The 24,873-nt window shown below is 40.8% G+C and overlaps 1 protein-coding gene, 1 long non-coding RNA gene and 1 other non-coding gene across 6 annotated transcripts in view; 2 read left to right on the top strand and 1 right to left on the bottom strand.

Moving 5' to 3' along the window:
- LOC133232008 (uncharacterized) overlaps positions 1 to 11,855 on the top strand; it is a 32,172-nt gene extending 20,317 nt beyond the window's left edge. Inside the window, exons 3-4 of the long non-coding RNA XR_009731281.1 lie at positions 5,381 to 5,428; positions 9,890 to 11,855. This is a non-coding gene — a long non-coding RNA (uncharacterized LOC133232008). The remainder of the gene's footprint in view (positions 1 to 5,380; positions 5,429 to 9,889) is intronic.
- Positions 11,856 to 13,489: 1,634 nt separating this feature from the next.
- RABEP1 (rabaptin, RAB GTPase binding effector protein 1) overlaps positions 13,490 to 24,873 on the top strand; it is a 96,754-nt gene continuing 85,370 nt past the window's right edge. For 2 of the 4 annotated variants that reach the window (XM_061390830.1, XM_061390831.1), the window contains exon 1: positions 13,506 to 13,744. In XM_061390830.1, coding sequence (XP_061246814.1) covers positions 13,711 to 13,744 — 34 coding nt within the window. In that variant the 5' untranslated portion in view covers positions 13,506 to 13,710. Of the gene's footprint in view, positions 13,745 to 24,873 lie in introns of all 4 variants that reach the window. The other 2 variants (XM_061390828.1, XM_061390829.1) reach the window with 2 other exon arrangements.
- TRNAE-CUC (transfer RNA glutamic acid (anticodon CUC)) lies at positions 15,807 to 15,879 on the bottom strand. The gene has a single exon. It is a non-coding gene; the product is annotated as a tRNA-Glu (tRNA).

Below are 24,873 nucleotides of genomic sequence, written 5' to 3'. Positions count from 1 at the left end.
CCACCCCCCTGTTCCTGCCGCTTAGTTCCAGTGATTGAACCCATGTTCCCTGCAGTGGAAAGATGGAGTCTTGTCCACTGGACTGCCAGGGAATTCCCGAGGGGGATAGTGTTTAGAAACCAAGAACTGGATGTTAGATATGTTCATTGCTATGAGAGTATCATTGCTTCTAAGATCTTTCAGTTGACTGAGAAAAAATCATGAACTCTTTAAAAAACATATACATTTAAAAATTCTAATATTAATTCAAATTCAACAAATACTACTAGATTTTTGTCCTTCTATATTTGTATATTATTTCTCACATGGTCAGAACCCTGGTTCTCAATAAAATCAATATATTTGTGCATTTGCTCTGTCCTGTAACATATCCAAATAGTTTGAGGACTTCTCTTAATAGTGATTTTTGTTAGTCTGTGGTTTATCATTTCCTTTTGTGAAAAAATGAATACATACAGAAACACTTTCAGAATAGCAAAATAAAGGTCTCTGAAAATCTAGTTTTCCATAAAAGCAACAAAAATGCAGGCAAAAAAGGTCAAAGCCAACTTTTTCAGAACTCTGGAAATTAACCACAGGCTTGCTAAAAGTCAAGAAGGATTTATTCAAGAAAAACTGCTAAAACTCAGTAAGGACAAAAAACTTTCTGACATTTTAATTTACTCTATTCTCCTTCCCTTCTCCTTAGCTTTGTGGTAGACATGAAGCTAGCAGCTATGAAAACAAGCAGCCTAGAAGGCCCTGGAGGGGATGGAGTAGGTTTGAATCTCCCTGCAAAATCCCCAGCTCAGAGAACTGCCACTATTTGGTCTGTCTGGTAGCTCTCTAAGAATCTCCACTCTTAGGGCTTGTTTTCATTAGAACTGACTCAGAGCTCACTCATTGCAAACAGCCCTATCCCCAGGGGAAAGTCAGTTGTAATTGTTTAATGTCACTGCTGCCAGAAGTGGTAATACCAGTTGGGACTAACAAGAGGCTGACCAAAAACTTGAAAAGGAAATCTGGGGAATGAGATGCCCATAAAGGATTTTGATCACATCTGACTTATTCTTAGAACCTTAGAAGGACATATGCTTGTGTAGGGCTGTGCATATGTCTAAGAAAGATCTGAGAGGTCTCAATCTCTCACTTCTGGCCAGCCCTGAGGCTTTGCACAAGCAGGAAGTTAAGGATAAGGCAGAGTTATAAACTGCCTACTGGAGCATTGAAGTCATGACCGAATACACACAAAGAGCCCCTCGGCAATGGCTGGGAATCTTTGTCTAATTATTAGCTGATTGTTAAAATAATTGAGTAGAGACTTCAGTGACTGTGTAGACCCAAAATGCAGACTTCATAGAATTAGCCCAGGAGAATCATTAAACACACTAACCAAAACAGTGTCAACAACAAACTGGAACAACAACAAATCCTGGGAAACTGGGAGTATGATTTCCAGAGCCACCACATTATATTTTCAGGAAAAAAATTATGATTCATAATGAGGCATCATTCATGTCTGGACATAAAAGAATGGCCTGTATATAGGGGGAAAAAGGATCAGTCAACAGGAGCCGTCCCTATGGAAGTCCAGACATTAGACTTATTAGATAAAGACTTTCCAAATAACTATAGGAAACTATATCTGGGACTTCCCTGGTGGTCAGGTGGTCAGGTGGTTAAGACTCCATGCTCCCAATGCAGGGGACATTGGTTTGATCCCTGGTTAGGGAACTAAGATCCCATATACTGCATGGTTCAGCCAAAAAAAAAAAGGGAAACCATACCTAAAACACTAAAGGATGAGAACAATGCTGTACCAAACAGAGACTATCAATAAAGAAATGGAAATTATAAAAAGGGACTAAGTAAAAATTTAGGAGTCGAAAGTATAATATCTGAAATGAAAAATTCACTAGAGGGGCTAAACAGAAGATTTGAACTGGAAGGAAGAAACAGCACACTTGAAAATAGGTCATTTGAGATCATACAGTCTGAGAAACAAAAAGAATTTCTTTTGAATGAAGAAAAATGAACAGAGTCTCCCTTCTCCAGGGGATCTTCCCAGCCCAGGTATCGAACCTGGGTCTCCCATTGCAGGTGGATTCTTTATCAGCTGAGCCACCAGGGAAGCCCAAGAGACCTGTGGGACACACCTTGTTAAGCATACTAACATATGAATAATGGGAGTCCCAGAAGGAGAAGGAGATGAGAGAGAAAAAGAATATTTAAAGAAATAATAGCAGAAAGCTTCCTTAATTTGATGAAAAACATTAATTTGCACATTCAGGAAGCTCAGCTAATTCCGTATGAAAAGCTCAAGTGATACATACTTAGCTCCATCAGTGTCAAACTGTTGAAGACAAAAATCAAACAGCAAATCTTGAAAACAGCAAGTGAAAAGTGACTCATCACATAACATAAAATAATAACATTAACAGTTGGCTTCTCATCAGAAACCATAGAGACCTAAAGGCAGAGGGATGACATATTTAAAGTGCTGAAGGAAAAAGGTTGTCAACAAGCATTTCCATATCCAGCAAAATTATCCTTCAGAAATGAAGGAGAAATTAAGACATTCCCATATAAACAAAGACCAACAGAGTTCATTGCTGGCAGACTTGTTCTACAAACAATACTAAAGGGAGTCTTCAGGCTGAAAGACTCAAAGTCACACAGAGAAATAAAGAATAGCAATAAACATATGAAAAGATGTTCAACATTATTAGCTTTCAGGGAAATGTACTCCAAACCTGAATGATATATCATTTCATACTTGCTAGGATAGCTAAAATTAAAAAAAAAAACACAAAACACCAGCAAGTGTTGGCAATGATGTAGGGAATTTGGAGCCTTCATTGCTGATAGAACTATTAAACGGTGTGGCCATTTTGGAAAACAGTTTGGTAGTTCCTCAAAATTCTAGAGATAGAGTGACCATATGAGCCATCAGCTCACAGTTGGATAGACAAATGAAATGAAAACATGGGCCACACAACTTATATATGTATATTACAGAAGTGTTGTATGGAAATATCCCTCAGCTGATGAATGGGTAAACAAAATGTAGTATATACATACAGTGCAGTATTATTTGGCCACAAAAAGAAACCAAATATTGATACATGCTATAATATGGATGAATCTTGAAAATGTTATGCTTAGTGAACAAAGCTAGAAACAAAAGATAGCATGCTGTATGATTACTTTTATATCAAATGTCCATAAGTCCATATTCATGGAAAATAGATGAATGGCTATCCATAACTTCAGGAAAAGGTCAGTTTTTATTCCAATCCCAAAGAAAGGCAATGCCAAAGAATGCTCAAACTACCACACAATTGCACTCATCTCACACGCTAGTAAAGAAATGCTCAAAATTCTCCAAGCCAGGCTTCAACAGTACGTAAACCAGGAACTTCCAGATGTTCAAGCTGGTTTTAGAAAAGGCAGAGGAACCAGAGATCAAATTGCCAACATCCTCTGGATCATAGAAAAAGCAAGAGAGTTCCAGAAAAACATCTATTTCTGCTTTATTGACTATGCCAATGCCTTTGACTGTGTGGATCACAATAAACTGTGGAAAATTCTGAAAGAGATGGGAATACCAGACCACCTGACCTGCCTCTTGAGAAACCTGTATGCAGGTCAGGAAGCAACAGTTAGAACTGGACATGGAACAACAGACTGGTTCCAAATAGGAAAAGGAGTATGTCAAGGCTGTATATTGTCACCCTGCTTATTTAACTTACATGCAGAGTACATCATGAGAAACGCTGAACTGGAAGAAGCACAAGCTGGAATCAAGATTGCCAGGAGAAATATCAATAACCTCAGATATGCAGATGACACCACCCTTATGGCAGAAAGTGAAGAGGAACTAAAGAGCCTATTAATGAAAGTGAAAGAGGAGAGTGAAAAAGTTGGCTTAAAGCTCAACATTCAGAAAACTAAGATCACGGCATCTGGTCTCATCACTTCATGGCAAATAGATGGGGAAACAGTGGCTGGACTCCAAAATCACTGCAGATGGTGACTGCAAGCCATGAAATTAAAAGACACTTACTCCTTGGAAGGAAAGTTATGACCAACCTAGACAGCATATTAAAAAGCAGAAACATTACTTTGTCAACAAAGGTCCGTCTAGTCAAGCCTATGGTTTTTTCCAGTGGTCATGCATGGATGTCAGAGTTGGACTATAAAGAAAGCCGAACGCCAAAGAATTGATGCTTTTGAAGTGTGGGGTTGGAGAAGACTCTTGAGAGTCCCTTGGACTGCAAGGAGATCCAACCAGTCCTTCCTAAAGGAGATCAGTCCTGGGTGTTCATTGGTAGGACTGATTTTGAAGCTGAAACTCCAATACTTTGGCCGCCTGATGTGAAGAGCTGACTCATTTGAAAAGACCCTGATGCTGGGAAAGATTGAGGGCAGGAGGAGAGGGGGACGACAGAGGATGAGATGGTTGGATGGCATCACCGACTCAATGGACATGGGTTTGGGTGGACTCCGGGAGTTGGTGATGGACAGGGAGGCCTGGCGTGCTGCGGTTCATGGGGTCACAAAGAGTCGGACACGACTGAGCGACTGAACTGAACTGAACTGAACTGCAGGAAAAGGGGGATAGGGAGTGACTACAATGAGTAAAGGGTTTCTTTTGGTGTTAATAAAAATGTTCTAAAATTGATTGTGGTCATGACTGCATATCTTCATGAACATACTAAAAATCATGAAATGTGTACCTTAGAAGGGTGAATTTTACATTATATGAATTCTATCTCAATAGAGCTGTACTAAAAATTAAGAAATATAGACAGTATAGGCTTATTTCCCTACTTTTTTCTTAACAAAATGTAGCATACTATATATACTTAAAAAATTTTTTTTTGAATTGGAGGATGATTGATTTACAATGTTGTGCTCGTTTCTGCCATACAACAATGTGAGTCAGCCATAAGTATAAATATATCCCCCTCTCTCTTGAGCCTCCTTCCCACCACATAACATACAATATATACTTTTGATCCATTTAACAATATAGGCATTCTTTTCATACTAGTACTTAGAAATATTCATTCTCTTTTTAAAGACTATTTTTAATATATACTTTTATTTACTTATTTTATTTGGATGTGCTGGGTCTTAGTTGTGACATATGGGCTCTGGTTTTCTGACCAGAGATCAAACCCAGACCCCCTACAATGGTATTGCAGTCTTACCCACTGAACCACCAGGGAAGTCCTATTTCATTCTCTTTTATGGCTATGTAGTACTCAGTTGTATAGCTGCACTATCTTTAATTCAGCAAGTTTCCTATGTAGCATTTGGTTTGTTTTTAATGTTTTGATATTAAAATAATGTCACAATTAATAACTTTGTGCATTTGTTGTTTTATTTTTTGCAGATGTATCCCCAGGGTAACTTCTTTTAAAAGAGATTACTGAATCAAGAGGTAAATGCCTGTGAACATAAAGTTTTGTTAAATATTATCAAATTTTCCCTCCATAGAATTTGTTCCATTTTGTTCTTTAAACAGCAATGTAAGACAATGCATTTGCCTCACACAGCTTCACTAAAAGGGTAGGTTGTCAATCGCTTGAATTTTTGTCAGTCAATGATAAACAGTATCTCTGTGGTTGCATTCTGAATTCTACTTTGAGTGAAGTTGATATGTGTAAAGAACTTAGTCTTTTTTAATGAACCACCATGTCCTTTTGCCCATTTTTTCTATCAGGCTTTTGGTCTTGTTTTTCTAGATTTTTACAGAGTTCTTTATATATCTTAGCTACTGACTATAAATATCATGTAAACTGGTGATTCTTAAACCATATGTCCATGCCTGCGCTCCAAATTTGTATATCTAACCATCTACTTTTTTTCCCCCTCAACTATCTACTTGACACTTGCACTCAGAAACCCAAGAAACATCTTACATGTACTATGGCAAAAACAGAACCTTATATTACCCCCCTCAGCAAATCCTCTCCTCAATAAATAAATAACTCAACCCCCAATACCCATTTTTCTGTATCTCCTCTGATATAATTCTGGACCAAGCCCCCATCATTTGTCTTTCTGAACATGGTAGCACTTCCTAACTGTCCTCCCTACTTCCATCTTTATCTCTCTCCTCCCTCATAATCCACATTCCCAAGTAGTGGCCAGGATGATCTCTTTTGAAAGTGTAAATTAGAGCTTCCCTAGTGGCTCAGTGGTAAAGAATCTGCCTGCCAATGTAGGAGACACAGGTTTGATCCCTGATCCAGGAAGATCCCACATGACTCGGAGCAATTAAGCCCGTGTGCCATAGCTACCGAGCCTGTGCTCTAGAGCCTGGGAGCCACAAGTGCTGAGCTGACACGTTGCAGCTTCTGAAGCCCCACACCACAGAGCCTGTGCTCAGCAACAAGAGAAGCCACTGAAATGAGAAGCCCGCACACTGCAACAAAGAGTAACCCTAACTCATGCCACTAGAGAAAAGCCCTCGCAGAAATGAAGATCCAGCACAGCCATAAATAAATAAATAATTAAAAAAAAAAGTGTAAGTCAAATCCTGTAGCTTTTCTCTTTAAAACTTTCCAGTGGCTCCCATAATGGAAGGAATGTGTGTGTGCTCAGTCACTCAGTCATGTCCGACTCTTTGTGGCCCCGTGGCCTGTAGCCCATCAGGATCCTCTGCCCATGGAATTTTCCAGGCAAGAATATTGGAGTGGTTTGCATTTCCTACTCCAGGAGATCTTCCTGACCCAGGAATTAACCCCAAGTCTCTTGCATCTCCTGCATTGGCAGGCAGATTCTTTACCACTGTGTCATGTGGGAAGCCCCAGTAGAAGGAATAAAATAGAATAAAATTTAATCATTCTTGTGGCTTCAGTTTCTGACAGGATTTGACCTTCTTACCTCTCTAGGAGTCTCCCACCCCTCTGGCCTTCATTCGCCCTGCTCCACTCATTGTGGCTTTCTTTTATCTCTTGAACATTTCAAGTTAGTTTTATTTGTAAAACTTTTATACATTTCTCCTTTTTTTGCATGAATATTCTTCCCTTTCACGTCTTCCTATGGCTGCCTCCATCTTTCCATTCAGGTCTCCACCAAAATAGCCTCACGCTCTATTCCTCTAGTTAGTTCTATTCGAAGCTTCTTCCCAAACCAGTTGGTGCTATGGATATTTCAGTTACATAAGCAACCAAATTCCATCTTTTTAAAAACCTATTTGAGGTTTCTTTTTCCCCCTCTTGCAACAAAAAATGTCTAGTATATTTAATATTAATATATTTATATTAATATAATATATTAATTATAAATATTAATATATTTATAGAAACTTATCAACAATTAAAGTAGGGAAAGAATGATTTGAGGACAGTTGCCTATTTATCTGAAAAAATTAAGTTAGATCCCCTACTTTACATGTGTGTGCATGCTAAGTCACTCAGTTGTGTCAGACTCTCTGTGATCCTATGGACCATAGCCTGCCAGGCTCCTCTGTCCATGGGATTCTCCAGGCAAGAATACTGGAGTGGGTTGCCATGTACTTTTCCACCCCTGCCTCATTCCATATGAAAAATAATTCCAAGTAGATTAAAAATCCAAACATGAAAAACTAAAATTATAATATTGGGGAAATACTGGGAAAACTATTGAGAATACATGTATGAATTTGGAAGTGAGAAAAGCCTTCTTGGACAAGATGAAAAATCCAGGAGCTATGAAAAGATATAAAAGCTGACAATTAAAATGTAAAACTTCTGTGATTTCTCTGGTGATCCAGTGACTGAGACTCTGCGCTCCTAATTCAGGGGGGGCCCAGGTTTGACCCCTGGTCAGGGAACTAGATCATACATGCTGCAACTTAAAAAAAAAAGGATCCTACATGTTGTGATAAAGATCGAAGATCCAGAGTGTCACAGCTAAGAACTCGCACAGCCAAATAAATAAATATTTTTAAAAATAAAAAATGTAAAACTTCTGTAAGTAAATAACACTATTAGTGTTATTAAAATGAAAAGACAAATAACAAACTAGAAGAAAATACACTATATATAAGATACCAACAGTTACTATCCAGAATACCTAGGAACACCTACAAATCAATAATAAAAGACAAATAGCTTCATTTATATAAAGTTCATTGTATGAACTTTATATAACTTTATTTTTATCTGTTGTATGCAAACAGCAGATAAAAATAAACATGAAAAGGTTTCTACTCTCACTGATATTCAGGGAAATGCTTATTGTCCACCAGATTTTTTTGTCCATCAGATTAGCAGACATAAAGAAGACTGACAAAAGCCAATATTGGTAAGGAGGTACAGAAACAAATATGTGCATGCTGCTGCTGCTGCTAAGTCGCTTCAGTCGTGTCCGACTCTGTGCGACCCCATAGACGGCAGCCCACCAGGCTTTGCCGTCCTTGGGATTCTCCAGGCAAGAACACTGGAGTGGGTTGCCATTTCCTTCTCCAATGCATGAAAGTGAAAAGTGAAAGCGAAGTCACTCAGTCGCGTCCGACCCTCAGCGACCCCACTGTTGTTATATTATTGATGTGATACTTTTTGTTAACATTCATTAAATGAAAAAGTGTTCATGATTTTTGATCTAGTAATTCTAAGGGGGTAGATAAATCTTCTGAAAAATCACTCATATAAGTGCCTAGATAGGTATGCATGTTCCTTGCAGCGTTGCTTGTAAGTAATGAAAAAGTGTCAGTAACCTAACCATTTACCAAGATGGAAAACTACAAGAGAGTTAAAAAGAATGAAGTAAAGCCATAGGCATTGACCATACCGTTGAGGAAAAACACAAGTTCAGAGTAAATGTACAATATGATCTTATCTATGTGAGGAAGATAAAACAGAGGCACGTGTTTCAGCATGTTCATAGATGCATAAAAAAGTGTCTGAAAGGATTCATACAAAGCTGGTAACAACAGTAGTTTGCCCTGGAGAGAGGTATGGGATTGTGTGTGTATTGGGGGGAGGAGAGGTTGAGGAAGTATTTTTGCTTTCTCTATATATTTAAAAAATTAAAACTAGAATTTTAGCCAAATAATCTGAAAATATAAACAAGTAATTAAAAGAAGTGTAACTTGGGCTTCCCTGGTGGCTCAGTGGTAAAGAATCCACCTGTCAATGCAAGAGACATGGGTTTGATCCCTGATTCAGGAAGATACCATGTGCCTCGGAGCAAATAAGGCCATCCATCACAACTATTTCTAGAGCCCAGGAGCTGCAACTACTGGACTCATGGGTTTCAGTTACTGAAGCCCGCACACCTAGAGCTCGTGCACCGCAGCTAGAGACTAGCTCCCGTTCACTGCAACTAGAGAAGCCTGCACAGCAAGGAAGACCCAGCACAGTCAAAAATAAGTAAATAAATAAAATTATTTTAAAAAGAAGGGTAACTTTCGGAGATACCATTTAAACTTCTAAACACGAATTCAGTTGATAATGGCACTGAAGTGTTGGGGTATTTGCTGATACCTGATAGACATGGTTAGTCAGCACTGACAGCAAAAAGCATATACTCTGGGGTGAGACAGATTTGGATTTGAATTCTAGTTCTTCCGTTTACTGTGTGACATGGACAAGTCATTTAACCTCTCTGAGTTCTGGGATAATAGAATCTACTCCTAAGAGCTGTTACCAGGTAATATCTCTAGCATATAGTAGCAGGTGCTCAGCTAAGTGGTGTTATTATTAATAATGGTTAGAATTATGGTTTGTAATCCAATGAGAAGTGAGAAGCAGGTGAAAGGTGATCAAATAGCATTGATGTGGATGGTTTACAGAAAACTTACAAGGGGAAAGCATACATGTGAAACACTTCCATCCTGCACAGAAGTTGCCTTTATTGAAGATGAGAGAAGTATGGTGTCATAAGCCTACTCTTTGGTTCCTTCCTGCCCTAGAGAATCTGGATCCTAGAGAGAGAGAACCCCAACACTTCTGAGTACTGTCAGCTGGTTGCCAAGTTGGGACACCTCGTCTCAGAGCCGTACCTGTACTTGCAGAAACCGTACTTGCAGAAACCGGAGGACTCTGACATGGAAAATTCGGAGAATTTTGACATGGGATTTATCCAGCAAAGTTTGGTTTATCTGCTTTGTGTCTACTGTATACCTTCTGGAATGCTGTGAGAAGTAAAGTAATACATGAGAAACTGCATGTATGCTCAGCTGCATCCGACTCTTTGTGACCCCATGGACTGTCCCCCCTTCAGGGGGATTTTTCAGGCAAGAATGCTGGAATGGGTTGCCATTTCCTTCTCCAGAGGATCTTCTGATCCAGGGCTCAAACCTGCATCTCCTGCATTGGGAGGTGAATTCTTTACCACTGAGCAACCAGGGAAACCTAGAAAACTTTTAAATGCAGCAAACTTATTGCCTTTAGTATTGCAGAACCTTGAGGCTGAAAAGGACTGTAAAGATGGTCTAGTCTAATCCCACCAATGTAGTAGGAATCCTCCTGTAAGCATCTCTGACCAGCTGCTAGACAGCTCTACTTGCACACTTACAATGACAGGGACTCCTTCCCTGAAAAGTAGCCCCTTCTCTCTCTAGTTAGCTCTGAGAAAAAGTTCTTCTTCAGGTTGGGTTGAAGCCTGTCTTGCTGCAGTTTCTGGGCATGCAGCATGCTTGTACACACTGACTTCCACAATTTGAAGACAGCCTTCACAGCTCAAGTCACTCCCCACCTCTCCCCCACTAGAGTACTTTTGCCTGCTATTTCCATCAGGAAATAATTTTCAGATTCTTCACTCCCTGGGACTCCGCCCACTCCAGCTGGTTAGTGTCCCCTTGCAAACAATGGTGTGCAGAACAAACATAGTCAGCACTGCTGATGTGACCTAATCAGGGCAAAGTGCAGAACAGGCATCACCTCCTGTGATTTACACACTGTGACTCTATTTTTTTTTTTTTTCCCAATTGTGAATTCTACCAAGAGTCTCTGTGACTCTGTTCATGAAGCACAGAATCAATACTTTCTAGCAGTTGCATCAAGTTGGCTCATTTTAAGCTTGTATTTGGCAAATACTCCTAAGTCTTTCTCATCTGAACATCACCTTCCCAGATTTATAATTAGTTTAGGTGAACCCAGTTTAAGGAATATCACATTGCCAGCACCGTAGAAGGTGGGCTTTTAGACACCATCCTTTATCCCGTGTCCTTCCCTTCCTGGTTCAGGAAACACTGTCATGACTTCTGTGAAAGTCCTTCTCTTCCCATCTTTACAGTTTACCAACTTTGTATGGATGAGGTTTAGTTTTGCCTGTTTTGAAATTTTATATAAATGGACTCACTCTGTATGTATTATTCTACAACTTCTTTCAGAATTATGTTTGTGCAATTCATCTATATTGACTATGTAGCTGTTGTTTGTTCATTATTATTGCTGTAGAGTATTCCATCTTATGAATATTTTAAAATAGCTATTCTGTTGATGAATTCTTGGGCTTTTATTTATTTTATTATAAGCTATGTCACCTTAGATATTCTGTATCTACTCTGGCACATGTGCTATGTAATTGATAAGTAATTATTACATGTGTTTAAATCTTATCTCCCAATTTCTTTCAAAATATAAGAATCATGTCTTTACAAGTTAACAAAGGCTTTGAGCATACACTAGTTTTCTTTAAAATGTATGCCTGGGGGTGGAATTGCTGGGTGTTAGGATTTACCTAAAAATATGAAAATGTACATAACCCATGCATGCTCCTAATGTGATTTCCAAATTGCTTTTTCAACCACCTCCTTTGTGTGGGGTGCTCTATGTGTTTAGATCAGCAGTCTAATCCTTTTTCAGCGACCTTGACCTTGGGGGCCTGGCTTCAAGGCCCAGATTATCAATGGCAATAAACATACCTCTTACTCACTAGAAGAGTTCCTTCTGTAGAGGGTATCAGCATCTGCTATCTTTATGGTCCCTGCCTTGAATTAGTCATCACCAGAGAGAAGCTGCACTGGGCTGTCTTATCCTGGACAAAGGTCTTCATGTCCAGCATGGATCTGCAGGAGAGTCATTTAACGGGGGATTGGGGAAGCCACTCTGCTTGCTCTCTCAAAGGCATACCAGTCATTCGAAGATACTAACTGCTCAAAAGACTCAAGTCTGTATATAGGCCCTTCTCTAATGTTAGCAGAATTTGGGGCAAAAGTACAAACTGATGCAACATGTCTACCTAAATTATTTAAAATTATAAATCACTCCAACTGTTCACACGCTCTATTCTATTTCGACAAATATACATCTTTAATGCCATGGAAGACCAGGTTCAAATTTAGGATCCCCGGACTCCTCAGATTTATGTGCTTAACTGAGGTGGTGGTGGGAGCACTTGCCACGGCCCACCTGCCCTCTTTTTCCATCTCTGTCCTGCACTAGGCATCTGTGTACTGCTGCTGCTGCTAAGTCTTGCGTCAGTCATGTCCGACTCTGTGCGACCCCATAGATGGCAGCCCACCAGGCTCCTCTGTCCCTGGGATTCTCCAGGCAAGAACACTGGAGTGGGTTGCCATTTTCTTTTCCAATGCATGAAACTGAAAAGTGAAAGTGAAGTCGCTCAGTCGTGTCCGACTCTTAGCAACCCCATGGACTGTAGCCCACCAGGCACCTCCATCCATGTCCATGGGATTTTCCAGGTATTGCCTTCTCCAGGCATCTGTGTACACAGAAGCTCAAATGTCTGAGTGACATGCCCCTCCCCCAAGCACAGCTGCCCCTTAGCCACTTCTAGGGGTCCCCAGACTCTACCTTAGAGAACATGGCCTGGAGAAGAGCCCCAGTCATTTGGGGAGGGAATTCAGGGGTCACAAGTTCCAAGAACTTGGTCCTGAAAAAGAAGCACAGACGCCAGGTGGGCATGGTCCCTGGACATTATGTAAGGAATGCGCTCAGAGCTAGGGCAGAGGTGCACCTCTAATGTGTGTACCTATGCCCAGGTGTAAGGGCGATATTGTCTGCCTACCATCTTCTCCCTCTCCCCTCGTGGGTGCAAGAACTGTGTCTGGCTGTATCCCCATCACCTCTCATGATGCGTGGCACTGAAAAGTCATAGCGCACATAGGTGCGTGATGGAAAGCACCTAAGAAACAGTTCCGCACACTTCATTTAAACTTTTAGTAGCCATTATATAGGCAAAGGCTGTGAGGTTTAAAGAGGTTAAGTGACTCGCCCAAGGTCACACAGCTAGAAGAGGTAGAGGCTGGATTTCCACTAATTTCACGATCTAGCCTCCTCTCTTGCCCTTCTTTTTGTATTTATTTTTTCCTCGCCTCTATTCTGGGGCGGATGGCTGGGAGCTTCCCCTGAACAAGGCCTGGCCTTTCCCGCCGCAGCTCTCCTCCTGTTCCCCCTCCCCCTCCTCATCTATTCAGCCGCCTCCTCCCCCACCACGCCCCCCGCCCTTCCTCCAGCCTCCGCCTCGCGCTGCGTGCCCCTCCCTTCGCGAAGCCCCTCCCCTCCCCTCAGGGCGACGTCACGTGCCGCCCCATCCCCCCGCGCCTGCGCACTGCTTATTTCCCGCTGTCAGGATGAGGAGGCGGAGGTCGGCGCTCGGGTCCGTCTCTGCCCGCGGCTGTGGCGGCGCCGGCGGCTTCAGCCTTAGCGGTTCCTCCCTGGGCGGCGGCGGCGGCGGCTCGGTCGACGCCTCCTCCGCCAGCTGAGCCCGTGGGAGCCCGGGACGCCGCTTCCCCGCCCATCCCTGCTCTCCGAGGCCGGCCGCCCGGCCATGGCGCAGCCGGGCCCGGCTCCTCAGCCTGACGGTGAGGCGCCCACCATGGCAGGCGCGGCGGGCGCGGCCTGCCCGGCGCCGGCGTCGCGAGGGGACCTGCGGGTGGCGGGAAGGGCGCGCATAGGCCCCGGAGGTGACCCCGCCGGGCGGAGGCGGGAGCGCGCGGGGTCCGGCGCTGGCTGCACGCGAGGGCGGTGCGAGGGCCCGGACGGCCGTCTCTGGCAAGGGGGCGGGAGGTGCAGGCGTTGTGGCCGTGGCTGGGGTGGGGGCGGAGTGAGGGGGGTGCGGGTGAGCTGGGGAGTGTTGAGAAGGAGCTGCTCTGGGTAGCGGTGGGACCGGCACGTGGGTTCTGCCCGTGAGGAGGATGGAAATCAGGAACATGTGCTATATTCGTTAAAAGAAAAAGAAATTGCTTAGGTAGTGGTGATGTGCCCTCCCCACGCCCCGCCTCCGTCCATGTCACTGAACGCTTTGAGCTCAGTTTTGTGGCATGAAACTAACTGGCTCGGATCAGAAACTGGTTTTAGTAGGGTTCCTTGAGAGGCGTCTTGGCTTAATGGTTAAGTGCTGGGGCCTGGGCGTCTAAAGCACCTGGAGCCTTCACCAACAAGCACTATGCAGTTTTCTTAGCCTCTTTGAACTTGAGTGTTCTCATGAGAAGAGATTCATTCGTGCCTTTATTTTTTGTCTATAAGGGAGGTAACGTGACTTTACATAAAGTGATTAGTATTAAGGCGGTATTTGGGAATGCTGAAGTCGAGGCAGAAACGTGTCTTTTATAGCACTTCCATCCATGGAAGGAGAAAGAGCCCTATCCTAAATAGTCCCAGGTGGTTGTCAGGCCTTCCCGACCTCTGGGAAGTTGGCTAAGCCCTGCTTCAGAGAGTGACCACATGGTTCCAGGTGTTACTGTTTTGTGCCTGGTCCTTGGCAACGTACTGTTGTATCTGGGAGTGAGAGTTCTTTCAGGTGTATTTCTATTCTCAGCGTGTGTGCTTAGCACCTTTAAGTGTGAGTGGAATGTTGGGATTTGGCAACTGGCACATAGTTGGTGCTTAAAAACTTGCCTTTGCCTAGGGTTGTCTCTTAAGATAATATTTCACGGAAACCTGATTCTTTGATCGCCTTTGAGGAACGTGAAACAGTGTTACCAGATTTTAATGCTAACTTCTTTCTTGGAGTGTACTCTAAAGCCTGTTTGCCTCTAGGTTTAGGTTTTAGCTGCCTGAGGAGAGATGTCTAGCACCCACACACCTGGAGTTGCCTGAAACTCTGGACGCTGTTTCTGTTTCAGTAGATGGGAGGCATTCTCTGGTGGACTGTTGGAGGAAACGAGTTTTCAGGCTACCTTTTAATCCTCACCTTTTGCATGTGGTGTCAGAGAAGAAAACGTTGCGCTTCTACAAACACCTCTTTGTTATTGCAGACAGAGGCAGAGTCGAGGGAGCCCCACTGGCTTCTGGTTCTGATCTGGAGTGGTAGGTATGCTTAGCTGGCGGCTGCCTTCTCTTGAGTTGCATGGAAACAAACGTCTAGGGCGGCTCAGGTGACATGACAGTCCGGAATCAAAATTCCCTCCCTCTTTCTAGATGTGAAATGGTCTTCCTTGTAAATAGGGAGAAGTGACTAAGCACTTGAAAGAGGCTAGGAAAAATTAGCTTCAAGAAATCATGATTTATTCCCTGTTTTTTCCCTGTTTATTCCCTGTTTTTCAAATCCTGTGACTATGGGATGAGATTTAGTTTGCATGGATTGCAGTCTTTTCAATTAGTATAGTAAATGAGCAGCCACGGCTACTGTTAACAAAAGGAGAGAGAATTCGGTGTATTTGAGTGATTTGTGTCTGTGTCTTCTTAGAAATTCATCTTGGGGGATTTAATTTTTCTCTTTTGCTGAACTTAATATAGACCACTACTTAACACTTTAGTTTTAAGCACACTTGAATTTCCTAGCCCTGCTGTTATTAAAACATTGAAGAATTCTTTTGCGTTAAACTGACAGTAAAAGGTAACTTTTGCTTTTTGACTTTAATCTAGCTTTTATTCCTTTTTATTTTTTTCTTTGACCGCGCTGCACGGCTCATAGGATCTTAGTTCCCTGGCCAGGGATTGAACCCAGGCCCTCGGCAGTGAGAGCACAGAGTCCTAACCACTGGACTGCCAGGGAATTCTCAGGTATCCCATTTTAGAAGCAGTTTTAATTTACGTTGATGTTGTTTTCTTTTCTTTCTTTGACATATCTTTTATTTTTCATGGAGATGTTGTAGGTTAAAAAAAGAACTGATTTGTGTGTAAAATCTATAGGTTAAAGTGTAATAATTTTCTTGTTTGGTCGCTAAGTCATGTCCAACTCTTGTAACCGCTTGGACTGCATCATGCCAGGCTCCTCTGTCCTCCAGTATCTCCCAGAATTTGCTTAAGTTCATGTCCATTGAGTCAGTGAGGCTATCTAACTATCTCATCCTCTGTTGTCCCCTTCTCCTTCTACCCTCAATCTTTCCCGACATCAGAGTCTTTTCCAGTGAGTCGGCTCTTTGAATGCTGTGGCCAAAGTATTGGAGTTTCAGCATCAGTCCTGCCAGTGAATATTCATGGTTGATTTCCTTTAGGTTTGACTGATTTGATTTCCTTGCCGTCCAAGTCCTTATTTTGTAAGTTTTTTAAAAACTGTTTTTTGGATTGTGCACCTTAGTTTACTCATTTAGAGCGAAGGTAACTTTAATAGTCAAATTTCAGCTGATTATTTTATCTTGAGAATTCAAAGAGTATATATAATGTAAACTATTTCAAACTGTAATATTTTAAAATCTAAGTTAAACTCTTAGAAGCATTTGCTCTGATTTTACTTCATTTCTTATTTAAAAGCACTATATTCTAAATTCCTTCCATTAAAAAAGGATGGCTATTAAGTATGCCTTCTCTCATCTCTGAGAGGAAACCAGTACTTGACTGGTTTCTGTAAATTTGACTGGTTTCTATAAACTTCTGTACTTGACTTTTTTCTATAAATTTCATAGACTTTTCCCCCTGAAATGGACATGATTTACATACATAGGTGTGCAACTTGTCTATTTCACTTGTAAATGATAACTATACTTATTATATACTTGTAAATGGTTATGTGCCTATAAATGCGCTATAGACACTGCATGCATTATCTCAGGGAATCTTGAGGTTAGTGAAGTGGATACTATTATAATATTGTTCCTGTTTTATTGATGAGGAAACTGAAGCACAGAGAAGTTAAAAAGTGCCTAGAATTGCCTAGCTAGGAAGTGAGGGGAGCCAGGATTCAAATCCAGGTTATCTGATGCCAGAGCCCCCTGATCTGTTTACTAGATCGTGGGCTACTTTCCAGTTGATTGCTACAGATGTGCCTCATTCTTTTTAAAGAATGTTGTCATATAACATGTACCAAATAAACATGATTTATTTGCCTCTATCTTTATTGGTAGATAAGTAGATTGCTTTCAATTTTTCCATTTTATAAGTAGTTCTGGTCTAGATATTTTTGGACATACTTTTCAGGTACTTCTGTAAGACTACTGAATTAAAGGGCATGAGCTCTGAGTGATTTAAATTTTAATAGCTATTGCTAGCTTACTCTCAAAAAGTATCAATTTACATACCTGCCAATAATATATGAGAAGGTAGATTTCCCCTACACTCTTATAAACCCTGGATAATGTCAGTTGTTTTAAAATTGTATCTTCTGATAGACCCCCCCAAAAAAATCTACAGTTAATGTTTGTGTGCCTAGTCTAGGCAGAGCTCTAGGAAATAAAATGATGAAAAAAACCCAGTCCTTGTTCCTAAGTAGTGAAGCAGAAGGCTGTTAGTTAATCCCACAGACAAGTGTAAAACTGTTAACAAATGTGAGTGTGTACTACTTGCCAGGCGCAATTCTAGATATTTGGAATATATCAGTGGACCACACAGATAATAAAAAGCCCTGCCCTGGCATGGGAGAAACAGATATTAAACAACAAACATCAGCAAATCATATGGATTGTTAGGTGATAAGTGCTATGGAAAAAGAAAAAAAATGAAACAGAGTAAAAGGAGGCGGGGTAGGCTGGTTTTAAATAGAGTGGTCAGAGTAAGCTTGTTGAGAATGTGACATTTGACCAAAGACTTGAAGGTGATAGAAGAGCTAATATGTGGATATCTGAAGGAAGAGTATTCCAGACAGAGGGGTCAATTTTTGCGAATGCCTTAGTGAAGGAATGTGTCTGTTACGTTTGAGGGATGGCATGAAGGTCAGTGTGGCTAGAATGAAATTATTGGGTGGGTGGTAGGATGTGGGAGAGGAAGGGAGAAGTGAGCAGTAAAATAAGAGGTGAAAGGTCACAGGTATTATAGGGCCCTAGAGCATTTTGTAAAGATTGACTTTCACTGTGGGGAATCATTGACAGTGTTTTGAGCTGAGGAATGGTATGATCTGACTTACATTTAAGAAAAAAAACAACCCCAAACCCAATCACTCTGGTTGCTAGATTGGCAACAGAGTTAAGGCAGGCAAGGGAGGTGTGATTAGTACTATAGATCATCTGAAATTTATTTATTTTTAAACTTAACAGATAAAGTTTAATATAAAGAATTATTAACTAAATAGATATTCCTTCTCCAGGAAATCTTCCTAGCCCAAGAATCGAACTGGGGTCTCCTGCATTGCAGGCGGATTCTTTACCATTTAAGCCCACATAAGAGATTACTTAAGGGAAAAAGAACAGCCTGAAGAATACAGGAATAGTAGAGATAGCGATCAGCTGTGGTCTCTAGGGCTAAGGGAGAGCACCCAAGGAAGAAACACATCTTCAAGAGGCTGCTCCCAGAGATCCAGACTTGGTTGGAGTAGGTGCACCTGTGGTCCTCTGAAGGGCAGAGCTCCCTGGAAAGCTGCTTTCTGGCCTGCTGGGGGAACCTGCCTGAATCTGGAATTCATATTTGATGTGACATAGGGCTCTAACTTAATTTTTCTTCCAAGGTGTTGGTGATGGACAGTGAGGCCTGGTGCATTGCAGTCCATAGGGTCGCAAAGTCGGATAGGACTGAGCGACTGAACTGAAGGTGTTAAATCTAGTTGTTTTAACACCATTTTATTCAATAATACATATATTTGGTTTATTATTACTTGATAAAGCTGCCAACCACTAAACTTGATCTGAAACACAAAATCCCTGAGGTTAACCTCTCACAGTCTTAACTACTTCAGAGTGCCTACATGCAGTAGCCTGGGGTTGTATAATAATCCTTTAATTGTATGTCTTACCTGATTATGCAGTGGATGGAATTGCCTTTGAATCTTAAGGACTCTGATTTTGGTTTTTATTTAGTGAAATTTGATGTGTTGTTCTTGTATAGTCATTAAATTGGGTTTAGTCTTCATAGGAGTATTTTGTAAACAATTGTTCTCTTTTGTGTAGTATTCTGCATAGTTCCGATTTCAGGAATTTTATGATATAGTGGAGGAATGAACCTTAGGAACAGTAATGTGAAATGAGGAGGTGCCTAGTGTTAGTACATTGTTCTTCTCTGGAACACAAGGGAAACAACTACAAGTAAAAGAACAGGGAAGGCTGTGTTGGAAGGTGACTTTGTTCAGTTTTTCTCATTAGAGACTAATGGACGAGTCAAAATCAATCTTATTTTCTTTTCCACACAAAAAAGGTCTAGATATTTAAAGAGCTTGCTTCCATCTTGGCAGTTCCTCATATGAGGGTTCTGTACCCTCTCCATTCTTCGTCATTTCCTCTGCTTGGCTAGCCAGATGTTCCAGTACCATGTAGCTAGTTAGTGCTCTTCCTAAAATGGTGTCCCTAAAATTTCAGAATATTCCAGACATGGAGTCCATGTGACTTATGCATTGAACATCTAAGATACTCTTTTGATTAAAACTCTCAACTCTGTTTAATGTGTGGTAACATTCCCTCAAATTTGTTTTGTTTCTCTGTATCGTATTAGTTCATAATAAAATAAAAGCTGTGGTTTATTGAACTGTTACATGCCTTGCTCTGTGCTGTGTGTTTTTTAAATGACTACTTTTTCAATATTCACTATAGACCAGATACCATGCTAGACACTGGGGATACAGATATTGTTACAGGTTTTAATAAATCAGTAGACACTATTTTTTAGAGTAGTTTTAGTTTCACAGCAAAACTGAATGGAAAGTACAAATTGAACAGAAAGTACAAGGAGCCAGAAGTTTCCTTGTACCCCCTCCCCATTTCCCCACCATCAGCATTCCACAGCATTCCACCAGTGTAGGAAGTTTGTAAGTAATCGATGAACCTGCACCTCATTATCAGCCCAAGTCCATTTACATTATTCACTCTTAGTGTTGTACATTCTGTGGGTTTGTTTCCCTGCCTAGGAAATCCCCTGAGTTCTACCTACTCATCTGTCTTTTCCCCTAGATCCTTGGCAAACACTGATCTTTTTACTGTTTCCATGGTTTCTGCCTTTTCTAGAATGTTATATAGTTGGAATCATACAGTTATGTGGCCTTTTCAGATTGCTTCTTTCATTTAGTAATACACATTTAAGGTTTCCTCATGTCTTTTTGTGGTTTGGTAGCCCATTTCTTCTTCCTTTTTTTTTTAAGGACTGATTAATATTCCATTTTCTGGATGTACCAGTTATTGAAGGACGTCATGATTGCTTCCAAGTTTTGACAGTTACCAATAAAACTTCTGTAAAGCAGGTTTTTGTGCGGATGTAAGTTTTCCACTCATTTGGCTAAATATTAAGGAGTGTGATTGCAGGATCATATGGGAAGAGTATGTTGAAGTGGGTGTACCATTTTGCATTCCCACCAGCCATAAATGAGAATTCTTGTTCCACTTTTTCCAGCATTTGTTCAGCAAGTGTCTGTGTTTTGGATTTTAGCCATTCTAGTAGATGTGTGGTGGTATCTTTAATTGTTTTAATTTGCAGTTACTGAAAAACACATGATGTTGAACTTACTACTGTTTGTATATCTTCTTTCGTGAGGTGTCTGTTCAGAATTTTTGCATAACTTTTAATGAGATTGTTAATTTTCTTATTGTTTAGCTTTAAGAGGGCTTTGTATATTTTGGATCACAGGACTTTATCAGATATGTCTTTTGCAAGTATTTTCTCCAGATCTGTGGCTTGTCTTATTCCCTTGGCAACGTCTTTCACAAGCAGAAGTTTTAAATTTAATGAAACCCAACTTATAATTATTTCTTTCATGGATCGTACATTTGGTGCTATATCTAAAAAGTCATTGTCGTCTAGATTTTCCCCTATGTTTTGCTCCAGGAGTTTTATAGTTTTGCATTTTACATTTAGGTCTGTGACTCACTTTGACTTATTTTTTGTGAAGGCTGTAAGGTCTATATCTAAATCCTTTTTTCTTTATTTTTGCATGTGGATATTCAGTTGTTCCAGCACCATCATTTGTTGAAAAGGCTGTTGTTTCTTCATTGAATTGCCTTTTCTTTGTCACAGATCAGTCATCTATATTTGTGAGAATCTATCTACTTCTAGGCTCACTGTTTCTGTTCCATTTATGTATTTGCTTGTTCTTTCATGTTGTTCAGTCACTCAGTTGTGTCCAACTCTTTGAGACCCCATGGACTGTAGCATGCCAGGCTTCCCTGACCTTCATCATCTCACAGAGTTTGCTCAAACTCATATCCATTGAGTCGGTGATGCCATCCAACCATCTATCTCATCCTCTGTTGTCCCCTTCTTCTCCTGCTTTCTATCTTTCCCAGCATCAGGGTTTTTTCAATGGAGTCAGTTCTTCGCATCAGGTGGCCAGAGTATTGGAACTTGAGCTTCAGCAGCAGTCCTTCCAATGAATATTCAGGGTTGATATCCTTTAGGATTGACTGGTTGGATCTTCTTGCTGTCCAAGGTACTTTCAAAGGTCTTTTCCCTCACCGTAGTTCGAAAGCATCAATTTTTTGGTGTTCAGCCTTTTTTATTGTCCAGCTCTCACATCTGAACATGACTACTGGAAAAACCATAGCTTTGACTATACAGACCTTTGTAGGCAAAGTAATGTCTCTGTTTTTTAATACACTGTCTAGGTTTGTTACAGCTTTTCTTCCAAGGAGCAAGTGTCTTTTAATTTCATGGCTACGGTCACTGTCCACAGTGATTTTGGAACTTATAGTCTGTCACTGTTTCCATTGTTTACCCATGTTTTTCATGAAGTGATGGGACCAGATGCCACGACCTTCATTTTTTGAATGTTGTTTTAAGCTACGGTTTTCACTCTCCTCTTTCACCTTTATCAAGAGGCCCTTTAATTCCTCTTCACTTTCTACCGTAAGGGTGGTGTCATCTACATATCTGAGGTTATTGATATTTCTCCGTATAGTCTTGATTCCAGCTTGTGCTTCATCCAGCCCAGTATTTTGTATGATGTACTATGCATATAAGTTAAATAAGCAGGGTGACAGTATACAGCCTTGACATACTCCTTTCCTAATTTTGAACCAGTCTGTTCAATGTTGGGTTCTAACCATTGCCTCTTGACCTGCATAAAGGTTTTGCAAAAGGCAGCTAAGGTGGTCTGGTATTCCCATCTCTTTAAGAATTTTCCAGTTTGTTGTGGTCTGCACATTCAAAGGCTTTAGCCTAGTCAATGAAGCAGATGTGTATATTTTTCTGGAGTTCTGTAGCTTTTTCTGTGATCCAGCAGATATTCATAATTCGATCTCTGATTCCTCTGCCTTTTGTAAATCCTTTTGTACATCTGGAAGTCCTCAGTTCACATGCTGTTGAAGCCTAACTTGAAGGATTTGAGCGTTACTTTGCTAGCATGTGAAATCAGTGCAGTTGTGCAGTAGTTTGAACATTCTTTTTGGCATTACCCTTCTTTGGGATTGGAATAAAAACTGAACTTTTCCAGTCCTGTGGCCACTGCTGAGTTTTCCAAATTTGCAGGCATATTGAGGGCAGCACTTTAACAGCATCATCTTTTAGGATTTGAAATAGCTTAGCTGGAATTACATCACCTCCACTAGCTTTAGTCATAGTGATTTTTCCTAAGGCCTACTTGACTTCACACTCCAGGATGTCTGGCTCTATGTGAGTGATCACACCATCATGGTTATCTGGGTCATTAAGATCTTTTTTTGTGTAGTTCTTCTCTGTATTCTTGCCACCTCTTCTTAATATCTTATGCGTCTGTTAGGTCCATACCGTTTCTGTCCTTTATTGTGCCTATCTTTGTGTGTATGTGATTTTAAATTTCTTAAAAATATTTTTTTGCATCAGAAATAAAAATGCTTGTAAAAATTTATAAATGTATATTATGAATGGAAAAGTCCATATAAGCTCATAAACTTGCCTCTCAAAGATAAACACTGTTAAAGATCTGCTATATATTTTTCTGTTTTTTTAAAAAGAAATGTATATTCTGATGATTTAAAAGTGGAGTCACGGTGTATATGCTTTTCTCAACTCTCTTTTTCTTTACTTTGTTTTTGATATAGATAATGTTACTATTTTTGAAATAGATCACTTTTGTGGCTGCATAATATAGCTGCTGCAGTCCATGGGGTTCAAAAAGTCAGACAGGACTGGGCAACTGAACAACAATATAGATGCACTGTAATTTTTTAAAGTAAGTCCTCATTGATAAATATTCATGCCATTACAATAAAACTTCAGCGAATATCCTTGTACCTGTCTTCACACCCTCACATGAGGATTTTTGTGTCACAAATTGCTTGAACCAAAATTACTGAGTCAAAGGATGAATGTTTAAAAAGTTAATGGTTAATGTCAAATTCTCTTTCAGAAAGGTTCGACAGTTGACAGGCTCACGGTCAGGGTATAAGAGAGCTTGTTGTTGTTTAGTCACTAAGTTCTGTCCGACTCTGTGACCCCGTGGACTGTAGCCTGCCAGACTCCTCTGTCCATGGAATTTCCCAGACAAGAATACTGGAGTGGGTTGCCATCTCCTTTGCCAGGGGATCTTCCAGACCCAAGGATTGGACCCAAATCTCCTGCATCTCAGGCAGATTCTTTACTTTGAGCCACCTGGGAAGCCATATGAGCGTTTATAGCTCCTTAATTTAACAAATTGAATTCTTTGCATGTGGGGAAGTTGACCTCATTATCATGTGTGTAGCAAAAATTTCCCCCATTTTGTATATTTATTTTGAGATGTTTTGGCATATGGAAATATTTTAACTTCGTGTGACTTCTCAGTGTTTTCCTTCAGTTCAGTCACTCAGTCGTGTCTGACTCTTCAACACCATGGACCGCAGCACGCCAGGCTTCCCTGTCCATCATGTGTTTTCCTTAGTGGCCTCTGGATTTCCTTTGTCTATGTTATCTTCTAGTATTTACTTTTTTAAAAGAAATATTTTTATTTGCTGCGTCAGGTCTTCGTTGTGTCATGTGAGATCTTTGGTTGTGGCTTGTGGGCTCAGTAGTTGCAGCGCCTGGGCTTATAGTTGGCTGTAGCATGTGGGACCTTAATTCCCCTCCCAGGGATCAGACTCTGAGTCCCCTTCTTTGCAAGGCGGATTCTTAATCACTGGACCACTAGAGAAGTCTCTAGTATTTACTTTTAAATGTTACATCACTTTGGAATTTATTTTGATGTAGGCACTGATTTAGAAATCCAGTTTTTATTAGAATTTATTTCAAATGGCTAGCCGGATAGCACATATAGTGATTTTTCTCCATTGATTTAGACATGTCACACTATTTATTACATGCTAAGTAGTACTTTGGCCACCTCATGTGAAGAGTTGACTCATTGGAAAAGATGATGCTGGGAGGGATTGGGGGCAGGAGGAGAAGGGGACGACAGAGGATGAGATGGCTGGATGGCATCACTGACTCGATGGACGTGAGTCTGAGTGAACTCCGGGAGTTGGTGATGGACAGGGAGGCCTGGTGTGCTGCGATTCATGGGGTCGCAAAGAGTCAGACATGACTGAGCGACTGAACTGAACTGAAATATCCAGAAATACTTGAGTCCATTCCTGAATAGTGTTTTGTTTTTTGATTTATCTTTTCTGGTGTTATATCACATAGTTACAATGACTTTCCCCCTACTTTCTAGTGTTTTAATGTTTTAAAGAGCCAAGAACCTTCTAGAATTTTCCTGAACTCTTCCTAGGTATCTATTCATTCAGATAAAAGTTGGAATGATCACATTAGG

The sequence above is a fragment of the Bos javanicus genome, chromosome 19 (genome assembly GCF_032452875.1).
Source record: "Bos javanicus breed banteng chromosome 19, ARS-OSU_banteng_1.0, whole genome shotgun sequence".
NCBI classification, from domain to species: Eukaryota; Metazoa; Chordata; class Mammalia; order Artiodactyla; family Bovidae; genus Bos; species Bos javanicus.
Note: the sequence above shows the minus strand (reverse complement) of the source record. Positions and strands in the feature narration are given on the sequence as shown.